At 29.5% G+C, this 15,541-nt stretch overlaps 1 protein-coding gene across 1 annotated transcript; it reads right to left on the minus strand.

Annotated features, from left to right (window-relative positions):
- Positions 1–7,981: 7,981 nt before the first annotated feature.
- LOC123655205 (cytochrome b5-related protein-like) lies at positions 7,982–15,541 on the minus strand. Its single transcript, XM_045591038.1, has 5 exons — positions 15,287–15,541; positions 11,669–12,072; positions 11,390–11,578; positions 10,201–10,431; positions 7,982–8,408 (listed from the first exon to the last, which is right to left on the minus strand). Exons 1-5 carry the CDS (start codon positions 15,539–15,541, stop codon positions 8,123–8,125), a joined length of 1,365 nt encoding a protein of 454 aa, XP_045446994.1. The 3' UTR covers positions 7,982–8,122.

Below are 15,541 nucleotides of genomic sequence, written 5' to 3' on the forward strand. Positions count from 1 at the left end.
TTTTTTTTGATTAAGTTCAACGCTATAAAATAAACTATAGCTACACAATACAAACATCAAATAACCCAGCTCTAACTTTGTGAATTAACACAATTTTCCCTTCTACGAACCTACAAGAGTCCTTTTTTGTACGACCTCTTTGGCTAGTTGGAAGGATATTAGACCCGCCTTTTGTGCAGTAAAATTACATACAGCGGCATTAAGTATTATTGTAAAACATAATTTTATGATATACATTTGTTGAAGTATGAATGGTGGGAGACTAAATTTAGCTTTTAATTTGATTTATTGAATTGCGTGATTTATAATTTTGATGTACGTATATGATAATATTAATGTTCATGTAATATCCTGTTAGTCCTTGTGGGTCTCCCCACCGCGCCTCGGAGAGCACGTTAAGCTGTCGGTCCCGGTTGTTATCATATACACCTGATAGCGATTGCTTCTCATACTGGGGGAATATATCCGCGAACCTGCAGTATAGTAGCGTGGTGGATTAAGATCCGATCCTTCTCCTACATGGAGAAAGAGGCCTATGCTCAGCAGACAAGTTACAGGTTGAATCGTGAATCGTGGTTGTACATTTAGTAGTTAATATAATTTATTTTTGGTAAAAGCATAAATTAATAATATTACGATTGCACCAAATTAGTAAACCAAGCAAAACGAAATTCAATTAAAATACAAATTTCATACATGAGTTTAACATTTGCTACAATAAAGAATAAATATGAAACGTAAAATGGGAGCCCCGCTGCGAAGAAACGAGTGAAATATACACATTCTATAACAAATGAACGATGGTTTCAAAAGACGGATTCCGCATATTTCCCTCGTGTTTTTGCCAATGGCTATATTAACTCTGACAAAAAGACCCCTTGTCATGCTCTACGCTCGGTGTCTAAGCCTGGGTACACATGCTAAAAATCTGTTAGGAAATTTTCAATGCTAACCGTAACGTAATGTATAATGCATGTTTATTTTGTACTAGATTTAATGCACCTAAGTGTTGCATAAACTAAATCTGAAGTTCGACAAAAAATTTCTGATCGTCAGTGAAACAGCCAAGTCATTTTGGGGAAATTTCTTACTCGTGTGAATTTTAAAAAAGACCAAATAAATAAAGTGATAAATAATGTACTAGAAACAAAAATATTTTTTTATCAGACAACAAGCAAGATATTTTTGCGATATTTCTAGAAAAATAATCATAAAAAGTTATATGTTGTTCTAAATTGTTTATTTAGAATTACTACAATAAAATACATCCCACTTATAAAAATAAATAACAAGTACCTGGCATTTAAAGTACCTTCCCAATAATAGGCAATCACAAATAAAAATAAAGGACATTATTTTTTTAAATTAGTATATAAATAAATAATCCAACAGAAATAGAAACAAAAAAAGAAAAGGATCAGCATTACTTAAAACTAAAAACAACTACTACTTAACTTTAAACGTATTTAAAAAATCATTTAAAATAATCTAACCTAACAATTTTTTCAAATTATTAAAAAACCTAATTTAAACTAAATTGCTTTGCTTTTTTTTTACTCACAAACGTCAACAAATTGTGTGGTTTAAATTTATGCGAATAAATTTAACAATATCAATCAAAGCTAAGCTAATTAAATTATTAAATTGCTGATATAATTTGCTATTATGTGTTTTTAATTATGAATAGATCATTTGAAAGTATTTCAGTTCATAATCTATACATATAATGAAATGGTAGGAAAATCGAAACTGTACATTGAATATTTTTTTTAAAAGAATACATGGGGTGTGATGTAGATCGATATATATATATATCGATACCGAAACCAAAAATATAGTTTTTAGAATTTTTGTCTGTTTGTCTGTTTGTCTGTATGTATGTCCGGGATAAACTAAAAAAGTACCGCATGGATTTACTTCAAATTTGGCACGAATATTATTAAGAAGTCGGGTCAATATATAGGCTACAAATTATCACGCTATCACCTACGGGGAACGAGCAGTGAACCTTTATTTCCTCAACGCATTCTGTAACAATGTGTAATCTAACAACGCATATTTGAATGTTGTTATTATGTTAATAACCATATATATAAGCTAGCTTCATATTATAAATAAAGACATTCTGTAGTATATTTAGTATCAGCATTGCACCCGTGTGAAGCCGGGGCGGATCACTAGTTAATATTATATAATGCTTTATTCCAAAAAAAAAAAAAAAAAATATATATATATATATATTTACATTCAAAAATAAGTTTCCTAGTTCTTGTGATAGAAGCCACGATGAACCAGCATACTGTTCCATTATTTATTCCAAATGTGAATAATTTAATACAATTATTATTCTGTAATAACTATGTCCATTATTTTTTCCCAAATATATTCACAAGTGACGATTATCGCTCCGTGAATACAACAGCTGTGTCATCAACATAAGTAAAAACTTTTCTAGCTGTTAGGGTCGTCTAACACAAATAGTTAATATAAATCAAAACATACTTGGGCCCAGAACGCTGCTTTGTGGTACTACATATATGACAGGTGCCCCATCGCCAATGATATTATACATTTTGACTTGTTGCGAATGACCAGTAAGAAAACTGGTGTACATAGACAAAGTAGTACCCATTATACCAATCATTCAAATAAAGAGAGTGTCGAAAGCCTTCGCTAAGTCGAGAGAGATACATTTATGGCCAGAATCAATATGATTAGTAACATAGTTAAGTTGCGTACCGCATCTACTACTATTCTTAGATAGAAATTTTGATAAAAAAATATTTTTATCTAAAGCTAAAATATTTTAAGCTAGGTACATTCAAAATTAATAAATAGTTTTATGTAAGAAAAATAAAGAAAAATCAAAATCAAAAACAGCTTTATTCAAATAGGCTCCAAGAGCACTTTCGAAACGTCATTTTACAAATTAAAACTTTAAAAATCAAATATTATATTTCTAGAAGTAAAGCTACTACCGATTCGGAATGTAGATTCTGCAGAGAAGAAAGAATAAATATTTTCTGTATCCTTCAAAAATTAAATATTAATAAAGTCTGCCATAGTCTAAAATGCTCAGTAGAAAGATAAATAATACAATAGTTTTGTATTTCGATATTGTGATCATTTTTGTTACGTATTACAAATCCAAGGATATCTCATATTTACAATGTTCCCAACATGAATAATAATTAATTTTATATTACATGTTGTAAAAATAAAACATTAAAATACTGTCTATAAAAGATAAATGTTTTAAATTCTCAGTTGTTTCAACATTACCATTGTAATTTCACCTACCCCCAATGGGACCCGTATATACCCATAACCAGATATACGTGTACTTCAGGTTAGAAAACTCTAATCTTATTACTCTGATTAAAATTACTAGCGACAGATGAGCACTCATTATTAATATTCTCGTCCACGTCTCAGCCTAAAATCCACTGTCATAAAATCAAACTAATTTGAACCTAACCTGAAATGGTATTGTTTTCGGCATACTATCAGTTATTAGCGATAATAAGTTTTCTGTTTGAATTTGAAAAAAAATTGCATACACATATTTATGTACCTGTAGTGTTGAGCTCATTGGTATACTCGTAATGCAATCTATGATTTCTGTATTTTTTTTACATTGAAAACTACGTAAACTTATCATGTTTAACATATTTTTATCGTTCAAAAATATTATACGAATTATAACTCTTAACATCTATTTAACTCATTTGGTGAAAATAATTAAAACGTTTTACTAAATGCTTACGAACGAGTAACGTTAAAATTACAGCTAAATACAGATAATAGAGGTATCGTAAGAACGTATTCAAGTACAACTAAATAGATATTGTATGAAATTTTATCAAGTAGTTTTTTTCCTTATGGCTTATATACATGACTTTGTAAGTTAAGTGGTTAATTTACTCAATATTTGCACTAAATTCTATTTCATAATACTACTTCTTGAATTTAGCAGATAAAGATTAATGTAATAAATAATAGTTATTCATTAGATTTTCTAAACATCTTCCTAAGACAAACAAGACAACATTATTGTAATAGGTCTCCTATAAAATATAAATTGAGGTTCTATTTTTTTTTATGTCACTAAGTCGGCAAGCAAGCGTACGGCTCACCTGATGATAAGAGATTACCTTAGCTTATAGACGCCTACAATACCAGAAGCATCGAAAGCGCGTTGCCGACTCAATCCTCAATCCAGTAGCTCTGGTCACCTTACTCATCAACCGGAACACAATACTGCTTGAAAACAGTATTATTTAGCTGTGGTCTATTCTATTTATTTATATTATTCTATATGTCGTTCTCATCAAGAATGTGTAGGAAATCGAATACTCGTGAATTTAGAATGTTGAATTTTCTTCATTTTTGTCAGCACATTTTTAGGTAATACTCATATGTTTAGGTAAACAGAAATTTCGTCTTAAAAATTGTATTAAAATTTTGAAATAAATAGATTAGAAAGTAAAAATTCATATTTTTGTTAATTTTTCATTTAATAATAATAATAATAATCATTTATTTCAGACAAAAATTGTCCATAAAAAGTGTTAGTAACAATGATCTTATAAAACTATGTTAGTAACAATACTAAAACAAAATAAGATAAATTACATAATATTAATACTAAATACTAAATACTAAATAGGATGCTTTTGACTGACCGATGGTAGGATAGAAGTTCTACTTGACTGCGTGCATTTAAAACTAACATGAAACACAAAACACTGACTTTAAAGGCAAACATATTTTAAACATTATAAGAACTTTTATCGCGTAGGTTATCCAATTTATTTGTAAGCTAAATACGGGTTAGAATGACACTAAATAACAATGAAACTAATAGAAAACTAAAAATAAATAAATCATAACTAGGAACGTGCAAACACAAACGCTGAACAATCTCAATTCTTAACTAATATGATCCAACTCTAACGAACACATAATTTCGTATGGAAATCAGCAGCGCCTACTTCGTTGAGATTCGATTCTAAAATGCAATTCTATGTAGCAGTAGTAAGGATATGCAAACAGCCTTGCTATTAAATATTAGTACCTAGAATTGAATTTTATTAATATTATTATTGATAGATCTTATGAATTTTAAATATAAATCAACAGTGAAAAGCGTAATTTTAAATGTCTGCTTTACAGTTGAGGCATCTTGTTTTAAAATATTTGTATAGTTTTCTGTATTGTGAAAAGTCTTAGTGGAATGTTAAATTATTTATACTTTGTAACATCAAAAAATATAACAAGGACTTATTGAACTGTTTTATAAAACAAAAACAAAAAAGTTTTTAAGATAATACATATATTAGGAGGTGAAATAAATCTATCGCAGACGCAATCAAACAGTCTTCTGTCGGAAAGGGCCGTCCCTTGTGTGCACTTCGCACTGAATTATAGCTTTATTTAGAACATAATTGGACTAACTTTAGTCGAATTGATTCTGCTAAGTTTTATCATGAATAAAATTTAACAATTCTATAGACATGACCTAAAGTGAAAAAAATAAAATATCATGTTTAAATATACATAAAAGATACAAAATTTTATGAACTCATTCACTGGAATACATTTTAAATTATAAGACTGTCTTATACATACGAAATATCTATATCTGTCTATCTGTACAAATCCGTCTGTATCTGCAATCCCACAAATCAAATATTCTGTCACCCAGCGTAAACAAACCAAAGAACAGACAGGGAGGATACATCAACAATGGTGAGTTTAAAAAATTAGAAGTTTATATTTATAAGCGGAAGTATAGGCAAATAATCATTTCTGTTGATTACATATTAAAGCGGAAAAACACATTGTAAAGACATCAATAACTTGAAGAAAAGTCAACAAAATAAAATAAGTTTTGGAGACGTCAGTTCTATGAGAAGACAAGTACTTCATTTAAGTCTCAGTTACTTAAAAAGTTGAATTTCTGGTGCAAATTATCGCAAATCACACCAATGTTTACTAAACCAAACTTTTTCGATGCCAATTCGACTTTCCAAATAACACCGAACTTTGACGCCATTCGATCATTATGATCGCAAGATGTTCCACACTGTTTATGATTTCCGTGCTTCCTCAGTGGTAATCGCGAAGACTAATATCGAAGAGATAATTTACCGAATGAAATTAAGTTTACTTAATTTGAGAGGGAGTCTTCAAGGAGGAACAGGTAACCCGATAAGCTAAATACGTTAAACTTCGTCGGAGAGTAGCCGCAAAAAAAAGCATCGTGAATTTCAACTCCTAGTTCCTTAAATTTAAAAGCAATTTAAACTGTAACTGGATTTCTATGACCAATTTCATAACTTTGTTATTTTATGCATTAATTTTTATATTTTTTCTGTTTCCTACTTCATCTTATACTAATATGTATACTTTATCAAAAAGTATTAGATACTACTTTATGTTTAATGTACGCCAATGTCGCAGTAACAAGTAGTAACAAGTTAGCACTGAACTTTCTTCATACTTCTAAGATTAAAATACCACCAGCTTAAAGCAACAGAAAATAAAAAAGTTACAAAAAGGTCATCTCAGACGAGCGTTCTGGCGTATTATATGGCGTAGCCGATTCGATTACTGAGAACTTCTCAACATAGAAAAAATGATTTTACATTATTATGCAGTTTCTTTCTTTAAACTTGATGTTGCATCTTGTTCTGAAAATTTACAATTCTAAATCAAATAAAAACGATATCAGAAATGTATGTATGTTATCGGCGTTTATATCGTGAGATGTGTTTGCACATGATATAATATGTATAATGAATTCCTCCTGAGAATGCGCTGTGTTGACAACAGGGGTAGGGGTGTCGGCACGCTTGCAATGCTTCTTGTTTAGCAGGCCTAATTAGTAGTTATCGTAGCCCATAGGCTACGAACTGCGTGCTAGTTGTTTGTTTTGTTCAAACCGTTATAATAAAACACAATAAACTATTAAGTGTATTTCATTTTTATTTATGTGTAAATAAACAGTATTATCACTTCACATTCGCATAGTAATTTTCGTTTTAAAAATCGTATTCGTATTTCGTTATTAAATTGTAACAAAACTGAATTATAATAACAATTTATGTAAAAACAATTTATTGTTTACATTACATACTTGAGGTTATATATATACATATAATAAACGTTTTTGTTTTTACCATAGGCTTATAAATGTAAAAAAATGTACGTTATGAAAACAGACTTCATGATTGGGTTTTTCTGCATAAAGAAATTTCGTTTAATTAGTATAGCGATGATTTTGTTATTATACATAATATCATAAGTTCATACTCGTGTATGAACTTATGATATAATTATGAATGTTCATACATTCAATCATTACTCAAAATCAATTAAAGAAAACAAATTAAACATATTTCTATTCTATTGTTTTCTAAATTTTTGTTAAAAAGATTGAACTCTTTCTTATTTCCTCTACTGGTGACGAGATGGTTAGTGCATTTTTTGCAAGAGAAAGGCTCACCTGTTAATAAGAGATTACCGTAGCCTATAGACGCCTGTAACCTATAGACCCTAACCCCAGAACCAACAACAATGCTTGAAAGCAATATTTAGCTGTGATCTTGTGTAAGGTCGAGGTCCTTCCCGAATTGGGCTACTCCAGATTTTGAGCAGGATATTTCCTGCTGTGCCCTACCTCAGTTCAGCTGGAAATATTTAGTGTTTAAGTTGGGAATCGCAAATATGTAGTTTTTTTTTAATCTTATTACATTCACACACAGTCGTCTGTTCCTAAGATAAGTAAGTTAATGCTTGTGTTATAGTTAACAGCCAGCTGATATAGCTAAATATTTTTATTTATAAATATACATGAAAGTAATACATTTATTAATACAAATATTGGATCCAGACTCAGGAGGGAATGGAACAGCGAACCAGCGGAGCAGAAAGCATTACAAACTGCGCCAACGGCTAGTCAATGTTGATTTTTTTATAAAAATAGTTCATCTTTTACTTAAAATTGCAATTAATTATGGACAGTGCAGATGTAAATATATTATTGATATATTTTTTAAACTAAAGCTAAGTGTTGTTTACAATAATTCGCATCTTATTTCCAAGCTTAAACTGTCACTCATTTCCGTTCATCAAGAAGTGTCGGGTCCTTCTTCTGAGTCATTTTGAGCTGACCAATGAATAGGTCTAACTGTGACATCAACCTGAAATTTGCTCGGAACTTTTCACAATTCTCTAGAAATACTGGATACAAATATTCCAAAGCAGCGTGGTCAAGTGTCGGGAAAAGATGATGTAAAGCGTGGTGTCCGAAGAAAGTCATTACTTTAAAGTGGTTGTTATTAATTTCGGGACGGTCCATAACTGCCTCAAGCTCGTGCATCCCCCAGTCCGGCGTAACATCACTAAAATAATTATATATCTTGATAACAACCTGATTTTATTGAAAACCTTACAGTTATTTGTATAAAATCACCGTTAGTAAATGCTATATAAAAGGTCAAGAGTATGATACCGAAATCAGCATATTCATAAAGCAAATTCATAAATTCATGATAATTTATATTAAAATAATGCATAATTTTAAATGATTATTATATTCATCATTAACGAAACAAGCGTACAAGATATTATAAATGTAAATTAGTTCTTCGAAGACAAAAAGAACGAAAAACAATAAGTTGCTATGAACAACTTTAAAACAAATTAGGAAAATGTTTTCGGTTATGGCATGGATATTATTTTTAAGTCGCCTGAGGACAAAATCTCGTCATAAGCTACTCTACTCATAAAAATTCTTTATTTTCTTCTCCTTTAGATTTACTACTTAATAAATATTACTCATTTTTTAATATCTGATATATATTGTATTATTTATCATATAGTATTCATAAAAACAATAAGACGATCAAACAACTTTAAGAGCAAACTTTCGTTATTTTAATGTACATTTTTAAGAACGGTAACCTACTACATATACTTTTAATTTTTTTTATTAATTCAATGATACATATCGGGTATACGTTTAGTAAATGCACACCTTTAAAACTGTTTTTTAAATATTTTTTTCTTGTGAAATCTATGCATTGTATACTCAGTTATTGTGGTTGTGTTAGTTCTCAAACAAAATAAATCGACTTTAATTTACATGGACAAGAAATAAAATGAGGAGATCGGTGAATGTATACAGACACACAGGTTTCGAATAAAAAAAATAATCATCAAAATCTTTATAACCAGTAGAACCATTATCAAAATCAAAATCAAAAACAGTTTTATTCAAATAGGCTCCGAGAGCACTTTCAAATCGTCATTTTAAAAATTAAAACTTTAAAAATCAATTATTATATTTGTAGAAGTAAAGCTACCACCGATTCGGAATGTATTCTGCAGAGAAGAATTAGCAAGAAACTCCGCAGTTACTCTTTTGAAAAATAATATATAAACTGTGTTTTAGTACAAAATAAGTAACATGTTGCATAAAATACAGCGCCACTAAGTCCACACATCTTTATCATCATTGAAAGAAAAGAATTGAAACTTGAAGTCCCTTAATGTTTCTCCAAAAAATATTTGATTCAATTAACAAAAATATCAAGTTCATACTTATAACAAATTTTGAATGCTAAAAAAATAAAAATATTGTTCGAAGGCTTTCATTCTTTGTTCTGACTTTTTAACCGACTTCCAAAAGGAGGAGGTTCTCAATTTTTTAATCGAATAGTAGTGGTGTGTCGCTTGGTCCCACTTTAATTTATTCGAGATCTAGCAACTACTTTTCGAGTTATATCTAATAATGCGTTATTACTTATCTGTTTTTTCGTCGACCTACGTTGTATTTTACCGCATAACTTTTTATTGGGTGTACCGATTTTGATGATTTTTAATTTAATCGAAAGCTGATGTTTATCTTGTAGTCACATTTAAATTTGAATGAGAGAATTCATCGAGATCTGATAACAATATTTTGAGTAATCTTTGATAACGCGTATTCACTTGACTATATTTTCATCTACCTACGTTGTATTACTTGTCGATGTAATTGAAGTCGGTTTTTTTTTTCGTTTGTAAGCAAATACAATTATCAAACTTTGATTATTTCGATATATATTTAATGGAATCTGACAAATTTTAATTTTAATATATACGAGTACATAGTTTTTTTCATAAAAATATGTAAGTATGTTTTTGTTTTACCTGACTTGATCGCCATCTTTAAATATTTGTGGGTGATGATGCGCAGCATTGATTCCAATCGTAGCGAATACGAAACTTCCAGTGCAAACTATCCATAGCCACATAATGAAGACGTCGTATAAACTGGCTCCGCTGACAAGATACATCCACAGAGGCGTTATGAATCCCACGCAATCGTGCCAACGAAAATGATTTTTAAAGAAATTGTCTCGTGTACAGAAAAGAGTCACTCTGGAATTATTTTTTAAATTATTTTACAATGTGCCTGTTAGCAGATCAATAAGAGTATATGCTAGTACAACTAGAACTTCTTTATATTTCAGCAAAATTCGAAGTAATAATTTTGATATATTAAATTCATTAGGTTAAAATAAAAATGATGAAAATAACTGAGGCGATCTTCGGGTTATTTTTTTCATCAATCTTCAAAATGATCAAACACAAAATCAAAAATGTCTTTACTCAAACAGGCTTCAAAAACACTTTCAAATCGCCGTGTTACAAATTATACATATATTATCTTTGATGACTTTACTATCGTTAATATAAAGTTCCGAATGTAGATTCTACAAAACAGAATCGGAAAGAAATTTCACCGTTATTCTTTTTAGAAAAACTGTCAATTATAATAAATTAAGTCTTGTCTTGTTTTCGATATACTTCTCACTCATTCTCATATCATTATTTTCGATATAATCTTGAACCAAATAGGCTTTAGCTGTTAAATATTTAATTTTGACAGTTGTAAAATCGCATGTGGAATTTCATTAAATATGCGAATACCATAGACTTGATTTTTTTTTTAAACTGTATTGCGGAATGCTAACTATTCAAAGTAGGATTGAAATTCATAAAATGAAATGCGTATTGCGATTTATATATATATATATAAGGCATAATATAACTGCACCAATGTTATAATTTTCACGACAGCGAAAAGGTATTATTATTATATCGACTATTATGTATTTTTGGGCTTTATAATATTGATATTACATAATAGTCACAGTATCAATATTAAATAACGTAAACCGGTTTGTTTAATTAGATACAATGATATAGGATAATAACAATTTGTTGATCAGTTTATTTGAGATAAAAATTGAGTATCAAAATATTTCGAAACTGCGGATTTATACCGTCAATAAGTTATGTAGAATATTTTCTAAAATATCATAATCAAATTTACCTTTTTATGAAATTCATGATAAATACGAGCGGTAAGAACACTAGCTCAAATAAAAAGATGAACTTATTGTATATTGGTTTATCTTTCCGAGGTGTCCATATTATCATAGGCTCGAAACCACTAATTTCCAAATCCATTAGAGTGTTCGGGTAAAGATGATGTGAAAGTGCGTGAGACACTCGAAAATCTCTGAAAGCAGCAAATTTGTAAATTTATATTAGCACGTTTCTAAATACTTGTGAAAATATAACATAGGAATATAATTATAGAGGAAATTACCTGTAAGACCATAAGCTTAAATTGAAAATGTACATTCTCCAATTAGATCTTCTATGAATATAGTTGTGAGAAGCAACCACAACCCAACCCAAAGTAACAGATGCTACAATATAGGACATCCAAATAACCCAATAATTAGTTGCCCAACATGACATGGCCGAAGATAGGAGAAATGTTACTAGCAAACCATCTGTGATCATGTCAGTATTCTTAGAAACATCTTTAGGTACTTTCTTTAGCTCTTCCCTTACCGCTCTTTTTAGTGTTCTGAAAAATCCATCCTCTTTGAATGTGAATGGCGAATTTCTTGGAGTTTTAGCATCGCGTACATAAAATTGCTGTAACATATCCTCAGCGATTTTTTTTATGTGGTGGCTTTCGAAGGCTTCAGTTATATCAGTGCCCTAGTAAAAATAGCAAAATACAAATTATAAATTTAACACATAAAATTATAAATATTTACACTTCATAGTCCTATACAAACTCATTTTATTATTTAAAAAGTTAATTAAAGCTATGCTCTATACATAACACGCAATAACCTATAGGAGAAAACATAATAAAAAAGTAATAAACACACCCGGGTAAAACTAGATTAATCGTATAGTATCATTATAAATAGGCTGATAAATAACAAGGGTTAAAGGGTCAATATGAAACGACGGCATAAAGTTCATCAAAGCGATAAAGTAAATAACATTTTATAAATACATTTTGGTGTTGACTTACAAACAGTTACATAACTAAAAATTCCGCTATAATTAAATGTATAAACGGTATATTAACTACATTTTAAATTAGATTTAATTTGATTTTAAATATTTTAATACAATGAAAAGAAAGTCTTAAATGTTACTTATGCCTTAAATTCTATATTATGATGTAAATTATACATTTCGAAAGTAATGATTATTAAAATTTTTAATTTTACTATTAAAATTAATAAATAATTAATTCAAATAGGATTCATAATACAGCGACGCTACCAAATAAATATTATTGAATTAATGATAAACTAAACCTTACCATTACACATTGTATTCGTAAGATTTTAGGAAAGCTTAATATTTTAATTATAATGATACAACTTTTTAGATTTTATCGCGAGTTATTAAGTTTGGGCAGATGCCGTTTCGGATAGTCTACAGCAATCATGGGAGGACTAAAGCAGTCACTACTTAGGATTATTATTTAGAAACATGATTCTAGTCATTATTTTCGAAACAGGTTTCTTTACTTATTGAAAACTTTGAAAATAAATTTTGGGAATAATTTATTTTCAAGATGATTTTTTCAGGAAATGATTTTTTTATCTTTTCGTATATATGGACTTTGCATTTAACGTAACTTTATTTTTACAATTTGTTTCTGTCCCAAAAAATGTGTAGAATATCTCAAACATTTTTATCGAAAAACAAAATAAAAAAGAGAAATTTCGCTATTACAAGTTTTAGAAAGCGTGTATGTTCTTGTAAAAATAATTAAAATATAATTTATAAAATTTATATTTCATTTATTTTGTCAGTAGACACGATTACTAACAAACTCGTTCTAATATAATGAATATGTAATAATGTCTAAACGCGGGATTAAACAAGAGGATTAGTAATATCCTCACAGAACGTGAGAAATAACAAGTGGAAAATGAAATTGTTTATAGCATCAGAGTAACGTTATATTGCAGGAGTAATATTTTAATATCAGTTTTACGTGTTTAAGATGTAAGAATCACGTATTCATATACGTGATTGAGACCCTTGATCTAAATATTTAATTCTTAATTAATAGATTTGGGGCCAAATAGAAGCGAGGCAAAATAATTTTTTTATTACGTATAAATAAATATATAATGGTGTTTAATTTTTATATTTTTTAAACTCAAGTAGCGTTTTTTCGGGGATTTTTTACATATTATGAATTAGTGAGTAAAAAAAATTGACAAAATAACTCATACAGGGCTTTTTAAAATCATTTATAATATAAATATGTACAAATTGTAACTTCGTTTAGAGAATCAGTCATTGAATTATAATACATATATTTTACTATTATTTTGTATTAAGAAATTAAATATTTTAGACTGTTTTAATTAGCTAGCATAGAAGCTTTATGAAAAGTTCACTTAATTCAAGAAGGTTAGCCGACAATCGAAAGTGAGATATAATAGAAATTTCTCATAATTTTAAATTAATGACCGTAGTATTGTGATAAGAATAACACAAACATATTTTTAACATCTAGGAGATAAACTTATCTCCACAAGAAATTAAAACAAAAAAAATTGAAAACAAACTAATTTCATATCTAATATAATAGATAATAAATTACACGTCATGTTTCAGCTTTACTCGATCTCTAAAAACTGTTTAATAAATCGTGTTGTGTGGCCCTGACATAATTTACTGTAGAACGAGAATGAAACAAAAGAAAGCGTATCTACATACAACCTGACCTACAATTAGTACAAATAGAAGAAAAGTTGTACACATTGCTTTAAAGAACTTTTCATTTTAAAATCACAAGAGTTTCTTAGGCCCATGTACCTAAATTTTATCTTCTAATTTGACAACACTGTATTTTCAGAGATTGAAAAATCATACTGTTGTGTGGTGTGTATCACACAATTACATTTATAAATACATATTACTAGCTGACCCGGCGAACTTCGTATCGCCTAACACAAACTTTATCGTATGGTATTAAAGTTCAAATTGACTTTTAAATATTATCACAAATCTTTTGTATGGGACTATAGAAAAGTGTTGTTTTTAGACTTTTTCAGGAAATTTAAATTTTTTTTTTTTAGAATTTTTCTCTCCGTAAGAACCATCCTCGTACTTCAAGGAATATTTTAAAAAAAGAATCAGCGAAATCGGTCCAACCGTTCTCGAGTTTTGCGCTTAGCAACACATTCAGCGACTCATTTTTATATTATAGACTAGCTGACCCGGCGAACTTCGTATCGCCTAACACAAACTTTATCGTATGGTATTAAAGCTTAAATTGACTTTTAAGTATTATCACAAATCATTTTGTATGGGAGTATAGAAAAGTGTTGTTTTTAGACTTTTTCAGGAAATTTTTTTTTTTTTTAGAATTTTTCTCTCCGTAAGAACCATCCTCATACTTCAAGGAATATTTTAAAAAAAGAATTAGCGAAATCGGTCCAACCGTTCTCGAGTTTTGCGCTTAGCAACACATTCAGCGACTCATTTTTATATTATAGATTACTGAAAATAATTTGAAGAATGTTTCTTTCAAGATTTTTATTTATTGCTCAACTAGCTGTACCCCGCGGGTTCAGTCGCGTCGTTTAGTTTACTACAGTATTCGAGAATATATAGATACTAGCTGCACCTCGCGGGTTCCTCCAATTAATTTTCGATCCCGTTGAAATGTGTATGGTATATGGAATAAAAGTAGCCTGTGTGTTATTCTGAATCTCTAGCTATCTACATTACACGTTTCGTTACAATCAGTTTAGTAGTTTTGACGTAAAAAATAACGAACATTCATCCATTCCTCCACCCTTAAAAACTTTACTAAGGACATATTTGTTCTTATTCGTCTTGTTAATCCTAAAGACGGTTCATATATTTTAACTTATTGTGAAAATACCTTCGTAAGTTCCAGCCATTCCGCGCCTCCTGGATGATTTTCAACAAATTCCTTCAAGTCGTACAATTTGTCGTGCACTCGCCATAGACCTTCAGCACCGTCATCCATAGCCTTGCCCATAAGCCATTGTACTGGATCTCTTAAGCCTTCTTCTCTTAATGATGGATACTTAAGTTGCGGAAAACTAACGTGAGTTTTCTTTTCAATAGCCCTCTGATGGGCGACTTCCAAATAATCACTGTTATTTGGCGGCAT

The sequence above is a fragment of the Melitaea cinxia genome, chromosome 7 (genome assembly GCF_905220565.1).
Source record: "Melitaea cinxia chromosome 7, ilMelCinx1.1, whole genome shotgun sequence".
NCBI classification, from domain to species: Eukaryota; Metazoa; Arthropoda; class Insecta; order Lepidoptera; family Nymphalidae; genus Melitaea; species Melitaea cinxia.